At 35.1% G+C, this 11,872-nt stretch overlaps 1 protein-coding gene across 1 annotated transcript; it reads right to left on the bottom strand.

The window, feature by feature from the left end:
• Nucleotides 1-637: 637 nt before the first annotated feature.
• LOC143918268 (uncharacterized) lies at nt 638-2,905 on the bottom strand. Its single transcript, XM_077440054.1, has 8 exons — nt 2,524-2,905; nt 2,343-2,430; nt 1,914-1,968; nt 1,628-1,825; nt 1,089-1,139; nt 900-1,007; nt 714-780; nt 638-660 (listed from the first exon to the last, which is right to left on the bottom strand). Exons 3-8 carry the CDS (start codon nt 1,932-1,934, stop codon nt 638-640), a joined length of 468 nt encoding a protein of 155 aa, XP_077296180.1. The 5' UTR covers nt 1,935-1,968; nt 2,343-2,430; nt 2,524-2,905.
• Nucleotides 2,906-11,872: the final 8,967 nt, after the last annotated feature.

Genomic DNA, 11,872 nt, shown 5'->3' with positions numbered 1-11,872 from the left:
GATAGATAATAAACTTAAGGTAACTTTTCTTTGTACATACGAGTAGTATGACAAAATGTCAATATTGTACACAAAACCTAAAATATTAAAATATAAATAAAATACAATATATAAAAATGGATATCAGACGATAAATAATAAACTTAAACTAACTTTTCTTCGAACATACAATTATGTATGGCAAAATATCAAAATTACACAAAAAACTTTTAACTTTTCTTTTTACATACACGTAAACTGACAAAACGTCAAAATTTATACCCAACAACTAATATAATTTGAATAAACGTAAAAACTTCATTAGCCACATACATGCATATGTATATTATATGCAATAAAAATTTCCATTTACAATTGAGTAAAAATGGATGTTTTATAAAAGTAAACTTAACATAAATTTAAGTAAAAAATTGCACCCATCACCAATTTGACAAACCGTAAAAATACATCAACCACTTTTATATTTTACTATTTACAAAACAAAAATTATTATTAATTATCGAATAAATTTAAACTAATTTACTTTTGAAAATAAGAATAAACCAAAATACTAAAATGAAAAAAAGCACTATTCCAATTTGTTATTTCAATTAATAATATACATATATTACTACTATTACTTACTATTGTCATTGAATCAGTTACAGCGATATATCGTAACTAACAACGTATCAATATATTTATTATAAAGCAAATGAATTAAAGTAACTTACGACTCTTGATGTGTGCACCTTTTTTTGGTTCGGGGAAGGAATTTGACTGCGAAGAATTTTCAATTGGCTGTAAATTTAAAAAAAAATCAAAAATTAGGAACAGAGAAAGAATTTTATAAAAATATATGTCACAATCATTATGTATAACAAAATCAAAAGAATACATGAAAAAAATTTAAAACATACCTTTAATAGTGGAGGGACGTTGAAATTGAATCTGGGGACAGATTCTTTTCTGGGTGTGGCAGCAATCGCAGTCAATGGTGTAATAGCAATAGGAAGGGATTTCATCTCCTATAAAAAACAATAAAGATCATAATTAGTATACATATATTCATAATGAAATGGATGTACATTAAGCAACTAGAAACTCACCTTAATGATATTCTCGACGTTGTAAAAAACACCGCAAGGATCTAATGCACTCTGTAGACAAAATAAAAAATATAATTAATAAACAGTAATATTACAATAGGAAATGTGAAGGATTAGTTAGAAAAAGATTAAGTTCGTAATAAAACTCTATTAATTCCTCAATAAACTTAATAGTTCACATACAAGGGGGTTCACGGGGGGTAAATAATTGTATATGAATTCCTGGATATCTAAACATTTGTCAACATGGTATTCTGAATAGCGTACTATTTTTTCGATACCAAGAAATGATCGACCCGTTTATATATGTATGTAATATGAATATACGAAAATGTATACATACAAATATACTTACAGGAGGCGTCTTATCATTATACAATTTGGTAGGTGGAGCCCTGTTATGTACCCCCACAGGCATCCCTTCGTGAAACTTTCAGAGACAAATACAAAAATGTAAATGAATAATATTCTAAATGAATGCATGTATGAATAGATAATTTTGAGAGGCAGAAAACAACCAAAAATTAAATGACGCTCACCTTGCCATAATGTTGGGGTCTTTGGTGTGACCGTCCATTCTGCGAGGAATTGTAATGAGGCTTCTTGAATTCTGGAGCTGGGCTAGCAGGCTCGCCATATACGCCGATAGAAGATTTGGGATCGTCGAGTAGGTGTTCAACAGTATTGAATACACCTAATTTGCTCTGTATTTGCTGGGCTTCGCGGTCCGGGTTTACCTAAGACAAAAAAAAAGTTACATTACATTTATTCGCATATTTATATATGTATATTTAACAATATCAAAAGGTAAAAAAATATACTCACTTTAACTGGCGGCCTAAACATGGGCACGCATTCCGACAGAATATCTCGCTGAACACTGTGAAAGAAAAGAAAAAATAGGATTTAGTACACCGTGAAAATATCAACATACAAATATGATGAAACAAGATTATAAAAATAATACTACATATATGTACATGTGAGGTTGTGTAATGGGAATGAATGGAAATTAAGATGACTTTCTACTATTCAAGAAAAATAATAAAAATAATATGTACATATGTATCAAAATCAAAAAGCAATATTGATAAGCAGTGTTTTTATAAGCAATAAGCATTCGATACTATCTTATCTTATCAGAAAGAGATGTTGGTACGGAATAATGATGAAGATGGAAGTGTAATAGTGTGCGCATATCAAAAATCTCAATAGTATATCCAAGGTTGACTAATAAAAATAAATCATTAGTACCTAAATTACAAGTCCAATATCCAGCTTAGCTGTCAGCAGTCTCATAGTGTCCAGTAGTAAAGAGGTCGCAAAATATATTCTACTATACCTAAATGATAAATGATCCTTTTAAATTCAATTTCCTAATACTAACTATATTTAAATAAAAAAAAAGAAAGAAAGAAAAAAGACAATAGCTTACAATCTAGCATATATATTTTCCGCCGGAATTCGTGGTTTTTCGGACTTGCGCGAATCTTTTCTGAGCCACTCGCACCAATAATCTCCAGGCCTACATCCTTTGAGTAAATATTCGGAAGTGCTGACGCTGAAATTACGTATATCAGCAGGACGACCAGGACGGTCATACAGAATATTCGGATCTTCAAGTTTTTGGGGGGCGATTTGTAATGACTTTTTCGGCTGTGTCTGCTGCAATCTGCAAATTGGTGCACCATTTCTAGGGCGAGGTATTTCCAAAGAAGATATCCCATTACAACTTCTCTTTGCTGGATTTTCTTGGATTTCACTTGGATTTATGTGACGTTTAACTGCCTTCTGGTGAGACTCAATCTGACTCTCGAAAGGCTTTTGTTGTCTCGTGGTCTGCCTAAGTCGGTCTAAATGCCTATGTTGCTCGATGGGTCTCTTTGGATCTAGAGGTCTCCGCTGATGCTCAATTTGGTATTCTAAAGGTTTAACTTCATGTCGCTGTCCATTAAGCGGACGTTCGAAAGGTCTCTGTTGTTCAGACCGTTTTCTCAATCTACCATCTTCCCCATCAAGTCTCGTCATCTTAAATCTGTATTGCATCAACTCGCTCAATGATTTTAACCCCTCAATTAGGAGCATGCGGTATTCATTGGGAAATGTCACCATCTGTTTGTCCAAAGGATTGCGCGGCAAAATTTGACATCTCTCGGCGATGAGTGTGCGAGGTTCGCTATTGTGACCGCATGGTGGCGCCACATTCGGTACATTTCCATACCCCATTTTTATAGTAAATTTATATATATATATATATATATATAGCGAGAGTAGCGAAATAAATTATTTGCAAGTAGCACAATTTAACTTACACGAATTGAAACGTAAAACTATCAGAGAAAAACCTTAAAAACACGCGGTCAGCGATTGTGCTATGAAAGGACACGTCACACGTCGGGATTCACAGCTTCCTACTTCCTTCAGATACGAAGCAGTTTAAGGAACACAGGAAAGCAGGAAGAGTCACAAGTACACAATTGGGTTTTGAATTAAAACGTGAAACTATCAATAATAAAAACCTCAAAAAACACGTGGTCAGCGATTTTCAGATATAAGAAGGCGACACACATCAAGTTTCACAGCTTTTTACTTCCTTGCAATACAATAATAGTTTAAGGAAGACAGCAGCTTGAAGCAAAATGAACCACAAAAGTACTTTGAATAAAAACACAAACACAACTTGTCAACTTCACACTGCCAAGTTGCAGAGACGAACTGGCGAGGAGCACAGGGGTGTGGTAGGTCCTTCCTCCCGGGCGGCGCGCACTCGACTGAAGCTGGAGACGAGCGCAGCGCAGCGCCTGACCAACCGTTATCTGCCTGACCGACCCTTACCAGCCATGTCGTTATGTCTTTTTTTACAATATTTTTTTTTATTCCCAAAAATTTACAATTCTTATTTATTTTATTATTTTTATATTACTATTTTTTTTCAATATATAGAAGATATTTAAAAAAAAACGTGTATAAATAAATTATGGAATATAAAAAAATTTGAAAGCGTTTATTATATAATATAAAACACTGAACACAACCGCTTTATATATTGACCATGGACCTAGAACGACGCTTTTTCGTGCACAATTTTGACATTTAACACTCGAGTAAATGATCCTAAAATTAAAAATGCAAACGATGAATATTGTTGGTGTCAAATATTATATAAACAACAACAAACATCTTACGTCAAACGCGAGTTCGTATAAAATAAAAACAGTATGGCCGCCGAGTTTCACATCGCGCGCCACCAGAGAGCGCCGCGATCTACTTTTCAAACGTCAATAGATACCAAATAAATTTTTGACAAACTGTTCGGAAACAATCACAAATTAATATTTTATTCAATGAAAAAAGCCTACGTCCAGAAAAGGTACGTCCTGCTTGAAAACGCTGAGGCAATGTATGTAGAACTACAATGTTCCATGGGGCAGTCAACAAAATCATCATTGCAAACATGATATAAACATTAATATTTACATTAACTTACATATCTCATGCCTACAAAGAAAGTAAACTTGTACTCATCACTTTTACAAGTATTTTTATTAATTTTAAATTAATTAATTTCGCTTTATTCGCCACATCATACTTCGTATCTTTCATTGGTAAAATTTTGACAGATCAGTCAAATTCACACATAAAAAAGCAATACTGAGTGACGTCACTGCATTCGACGATGACGTCACGCGTGTCAAAATTCGAGTCTACTTTCATATTAGTGAAATGTAACAATCTTATCACACCTAAAAAAAATAGTAAAATAAAAGTAAAAATTGGTCAACATTAAAAAATACGCTTTCGACACAATTAATGTACGCGTGCATAAAAATATTTCCTCTATAATTGTCAATATATTCCTTATCGCGCCAAAACGCCCCCAAAACGCTCTGTTAACAGCACGTGTTAACGCACGCTCTCGGCAATGATTAATTTAATCTCAATGTCAAGTCGTTGACGAATGTAAATTAGATGCGATCTATGTACCAAAAACGAGAACCATAACCATAAATACACATCTAAACTTAAAATATATGCAAAAAAAAAACACCTTAAAATACCGACAGGACAAAGAATTTCACTGGCGAATTATAGTAAAAAACGAGCATTTATTAAAACCGGGAGTTTTTACCGCAAAGTTAATTTTTTATCATCCTTCAGATATACGGATCATTTTAGTAAAACTTCGAACTAAGAATTAGAAATTCGGCATTCGGCACAAAAATGTGCGATAATATTTGACTAAGATACCGGTGCAACGAGCAGATGTGCTTTAGGAAGTAAACAGTGACGAATTATTATCTCTAGTCAAGATAAGATCTTAAGAATTTAAGTGCTCGAGTGCACGGCACCCACTTACCTGCTCTTTCGAAATCAACCCAAGTAGGTAACAACAATGCACAACTGGTTTTCTATAATATAGTTTTATGCAGATAAGAAAATAAGAAACCTGTGGGATTGATTTCATTTTAAATTAAGCTTACATTAAATTTCTCCTTGACGGTCCCGATTTACTGAGTAAGGTTGGTTTCCATTGCTCTACGACATATAAAAGCACATATTTGACAAGAATACATTACTTATTCGTTACTTGGATTTAATCCGATGATAAATAATTTGACGAAATGAAATTCCCTTGGATGATCAGATAGTAGTGGATTTTCTTAATATTAATATAAAACGTATATCATACATATGTACATGATAATATATGTACATACATACTCCCAAATGCGAAATGCTGCGGAACGTTAATTTAAATTTTATCATAAAAATATAAATACAGTATTAAAACATGAAAATTATATCCACAAAGGCCTGGTAAAATTTAAACGCTACTTTTTTGTACCTAGCGTATTGGCGTATTAAAATTTGGCAATATATAAAAATGGATGTCTTTAGCTCTTCTGGCACCTCGCAAGTTAGTACATATTCAGAATCATTACCTATGCTTGATTTCATAATTTTTTAAATGGAATTTAAATTTATAATATTTTCATACTTACATAATTAGCCACATAATTTCGATCTCGTCACTCGACGCTCCGTGAGAACGGACGTGCCGAAGACGTACTCTCTGTGCGAGCGCTCATAATACAGCGATACGCCATACCGTCAAAAAACCCACACCTTTTAACATACAAAACAAACACCCCCCACAAAACGAACACCAAACGAACACATGTTGGCACCATGCGAGGATCCAACCTGAAAAAGCGAATTAAGAAGACACTGATAACTACAACCGAAGCTCCTCAACCAGGCTGCTCTCAGACCGCTCAGATGGAGACCGAGTGGCAGTTTCCAAAACATACGGCAAAGAACGTGAAAGATGTTGCTCCTGAATTTAAAATTCAGGAGAAAAACAAATTTGAAGGGCTCTTGGAAGTTTCCGATGTCCCCAGAAGCGGTGGAAGAATCCCGCCCATCATCATGACAGCTACTGGCACTCACGGCAGCATGATCGAGTCGATCAAGAAGTTTATAAAAGACTTCACAATGACTTACATTGGTCAAAATAATGTCAAGATACAATGTAAAAGTCTTGAAGACTTTAAAAAACTTCGGGATGGATTGACACCAGACCGACAATTCCATACCTTTTCCAGGAAGGAGGAAAAGGAAATAAAAAGTGTCGTACGTGGCTTGCCGAAATTGCCGGAAGCTGATATTAAAGATGACATCATCAGACAGGGATTCCCTGTAACCAAAGTCATACAGATGAAGACGAAGGAGCCTAGGAGCAACGCCACCGAGCTATACTTGGTGTTCTTCGAGCCATCGGTATCGGCAAAGAAGATTAAAGAAATCCGGTACATCTGTTACACAAAGGTCAGTGTCGTTAAATATACTAGTAAATCACAAAATATTACTCAATGTTTCAGATGCCAAGAATATGGACACGCTGCGAAAAACTGCAATCGGCAGGCCAAGTGCGTCAAATGTGCCGGCACTCACCTCACCGCACAATGCAATCAAGGAATAGTTACCCCTGCTGTCTGCTCAGGCTGTTCAGGATCTCACCCCGCTAACTTCAAAGACTGTCCAAAAAGACAGAACTATCTGAAAATGCTGGAATCGAGGAAGAATCGAGCATCAATTGTCAAAGCCAACCCTTGGAAACTCCCAGTGGCGCAGCCACAAAATATCCCGGTCGTTAACGATCACAACTTCCCAAAGCTACCGACCATTAAAACTCCTTCACCAAATATCCCTAAAAAACCCCACCAACCAACCAATCCCAACATTCAACCAACAACAGACCTAACTTCCATGGCGTCTATGACGAAGATGTTGAAGATCCTCCAGGAGATTCGTGCCAAGGCCAGCGGTTGCACCGACAAACTAGAGCTGGCACTCATGCTTGTCGAATATCTCGATGTCTTTGATTAACGGGAGGCGCCTGAACATTCTAGCTTGGAATGCTCGTGGACTTAAGAATAAGATTGACGAACTAGAGTCGGCGATCGGTGAGTACTGTGTTGACATAGTTTTAATCTCCGAGACCTTCTTAAAACCTCATATCCGTATTAACCTACCTAACTTTAACTGCTATCGCGAAGACCGAGAACAGCATGGAGGGGGAGTTGCCATTTTTATAAAATCGTCAATTAAACATTGTCGCGTAATAACTCCGCCACTAAAAAATTTAGAACTAACCGCCATCGAACTAACAATTAACAACACCCATCACATAGTAGCATCCGCTTACAATCCTCCCCAAAAACGATTATTGGCATCCGATCTTAATAAAATATTTAACATTGGTAGTTCGGTAGTGGTAGCTGGTGACTTTAATGCCAAACATCCGTTATGGAGTTGCGTAAACACTGACCTACAAGGCACAACTCTTTATAAATACATTCAACTAACAGATACAATCTTACTTCATCCGGATACATACACACACTATCCCACAAATAGCTCACAACCATCCACACTAGATCTTGTCCTCGTCAAGAACTGCCCAAAAATATCGACACCAAATGCCCTTCAAACCCTGTCGTCTGATCATCTCCCGATAATCTTCTCAATCGACGGGAAACCCGAGGAAATCATCAAGCATAGTTGGGATTACGGGAGAGCTAACTGGCGAGAGTTCAAGTCATACATAAATGACCAAACCATTCTAACTTCTACCACACTCACAAACAAAACCGAAATCGACAGCTCCATAATACACCTAACGGAATCAATAACTCGATCCAAACACCTTCACATACCTAAGACACAATACATTGAACACAAATTAGAGATAACTGACTTTGTTGCAAATCTAATTAAAAGTAAAAATAAACTCCGTAAAATTTGGCAAACATCAAAAAATCCAGCATTGAAAACATTAATTAATAAGCTCACATATCAAATTAAAATTAGAATCAAAGAAATCAAAAATGAAGCTTGGTCTAAAAAATTAGAAAAATTGAGCTCAGTTGATGGCTCTCTATGGAAATTAGCTAAAGCGATTCGCAGGACAAAAAACTCGATTCCTCCATTAGATGATGCAGGAATCTCAGTGACGCGTGATTGCGACAAAGCAGAACTATTATCAAAATCCTTCCAAAAACATCACACACTCACACAACATTACAATCACATACCAACGCATAATAAAGTCAACCGGTCCATTAAAATCATCACAAAAACTCCCACTAACAGTACTAAAAATATAAAATTGGTGCATCCGTGTGAAATCCAAAATATAATACGTAATTTAAAAAATAAAAAGGCACCTGGGCGAGATTCAATAGATAACATCACAATCAAACAACTTCCATTTAAAGCTTTAGTCTCACTATCTAAAATATTCAACGCATGTTTACTCACCGGGTATTTCCCAGAATACTGGAAAACAGCCAACGTAATTCCCATACTTAAGCCCGATAAAAGCTCAAAAAACCCGGCCAATTATCGACCCATTAGCTTACTTTGCACGCTTTCAAAAATTCTGGAAAAAATAATCTACACACGTTTACTTAAAGTCGTAAATAAGAAATTAATAAATGAACAATTTGGATTTCGCACTGGACATTCCACGACCCAACAACTAACAAGACTAACTGAACACGTGACGAAGAACTTTAATATGAAGAGAAGTACCGGAATGGTATGTCTCGACATAGAAAAGGCCTTCGACACGGTTTGGCACGATGGACTCATTCATTAGCTCCTTATTAACAAAATACCAAACTACCTAATTCTCATCATCAAATCGTACTTAACTCGTAGAAAGCTAGTGGTTAGCGTAAATAATGAATTATCGTCTCCAAAAATAATCGCAGCTGGCGCTCCGCAGGGGAGCTTGCTTGGCCCACTCTTGTTCTCCATATATATAAATGACATACCTATTCCAAAAAACTGTCACATAGCCCTATATGCAGATGATACAGCTTGCTTCACAAGTAGCAAAAAAACAGACACTATTCTTAAAAATCTTGAATTTGCAATTAAAACAATGACTGAACACTTCACTAAGTGGAAAATTCAAATTAATCAAACCAAAACAGACGCCATATTCTTTAGTGTTAGAAAACATAAGCCAAGTTCAGATCTGAAAATCCCCTCTGGAGAAAGTCTGAAATGGCAGTCAGTAATAAAATATTTAGGAGTAACGTTTGATAAAAGAATGAGATGGGCACCTCACATTGAGGCAGCGAAATGCAAGGCGATGCGGGGTATATCTTCAATATATCCAATATTTAATCGCCATAGTTCTTTATCAACGCTAAATAAAATAAAATTATATCGCGCGCTCATATTACCATTATTAACCTATGCTTCACCTGTATGGAATAACGCCTCGAATACTAACCTTTCCAAGCTCCAAGTAATACAAAATAAATCCCTTAAAATAATTTATAATACACCCATATATACTAACCTGAAAAAACTGCATGCTATATATAATATTCCGTTTGTTACAGACATTACTAACAAACTAACCAGTAGATTCTATGAAAGAATCACTAATAACCATACTAACACACTTGTGAAGAGTCTCGGTGATTACAACAAAATGTCTATACCCTTCAGGTATAAACACAGATTACCTAAACACAATCTGCTTTAGGTCATCGACTTTAGATAGTCTTTAATTAATATTATGTATTAGATGTATTATGAACATTTATAAGGATTGTAAATAGGTTTTTGGGCTCTTTTTCCTATTATGCTTTAGATTAACATTAGAATAATATAATACTGTAATTACTAACCAAATTAAATTAAAATTGTAAAATAGAAAATGATCAGTAGATCAGTAGCTATTAAAATAGATATAAGATGTATTGTGAACATAATTTCGTAATAATAAAAAGCATTTAAAAATCAAAAAAAAAAAAAAAACATAATTTCGATCACATTTCTTTTGATAGTATTGATAATATTTAATGTAGAATTATTTCATATTTAATAATTTAATATTGAGTGTTGACTGGTTTAATATTTAATGTTGAATTATTTCATAATTGATTATTTCATATTGAGTGTTGAATTATTTAATATTTAATGTTGATAATTTAATATTTGATATTGGATACCTGTACTCAACGTTAACGTTAATGTTTGGTACTAATTTCATAAATATTATGATTGTGAATAAACTGTCTAAATATCACTGTTCGACACGAAAAATGTTTCAGAGACGAGATATGACTTTTCTTATAGATCTATGCCCAGTGAACACGAATCTGGTAATAAAAAGTGTTGATTGGATCGAGATTCGGAGATATGTGTGTTTTATAAATCGCGCGATTTTTCTATATCTTGGTGTTGTTCGGTCGATTTCTCAAAATCTGTTAATTTCCTGTTCAAAATGAATATTGGAATCTACAGTCGGGTATTTTATCTTTCATTTGTAGTACTTTTCAGCTTTCAATATTACGTATTTTCACTTGGGATTCTTTCCCACTGTTAATACTATATTATATTGAGTATTTTCTATTGAAACATGTTTATTAGGATAGTGTTCTGGCCACACTATTTTTTGATTTCGTTTAAAAGGGTTAATTGGATGTGTGGTGAATTTTAAACCGGTTAATTTGCGAGCAAAAATTTCGTATTAGTAGAGCACATATTTGTGTTGTGTGCGCTGTATATATAGCTCGTGCAGCGTAAGCTGGCACGTACCAATGAAGATATGAATAAGATTTTTTGTATCTGTTTTCTAGGACAATCAGTTGGTCCCTTTCATACGCACCCACTTTCCGAGCATAACAGAAACAATAATTATTTTTACCTACCTCCTTTACGTTTCACATGGCTTTCTTGTCAGTGGTCATTTTTATCTCTTATCCGATCGTTTTCATTTGTATTGCTCAAAGTGCGCACTACAGAATGATTTTTTAAAAGTCTCCTGGCAGCGATGGTACACACGCTGAACTTCTGAAAGAGCTTGGTGAAACTGCGATAAAGGCGCTATGTAATATGTGCAACAAGATCTGGGTATACGGAGTATGGCCTAAAGATTGGGTCAACATTCATTCCCTTACACAAAAAAGGATCTACAAAAAAATGCGAGAATTACAGGACCTTAGCCTTACTATCGCACTCTAGTACAGTATTGCTGTATATAATTAAAGATCGTTTGAGCAGTTACCTTGGATGGCAAATACCGAAAGAACAAGCAGGGTTTGTAAAAGGCCTTAAAGGGACACAACTAACGAAGATTTGGAAGAATAGAGCCATTACAACTGCTGTCAAAATCCGTCTCGTGAAGAGTCTCGTTTTTTCTGTCTGCCTTTATGGAGTCGAGACGTGGACCTTGAAGTTGACGGATAGACGGAGAA

Source organism: Arctopsyche grandis, chromosome 10, assembly GCF_051622035.1.
Source record: "Arctopsyche grandis isolate Sample6627 chromosome 10, ASM5162203v2, whole genome shotgun sequence".
NCBI classification, from domain to species: Eukaryota; Metazoa; Arthropoda; class Insecta; order Trichoptera; family Hydropsychidae; genus Arctopsyche; species Arctopsyche grandis.
Note: the sequence above shows the minus strand (reverse complement) of the source record. Positions and strands in the feature narration are given on the sequence as shown.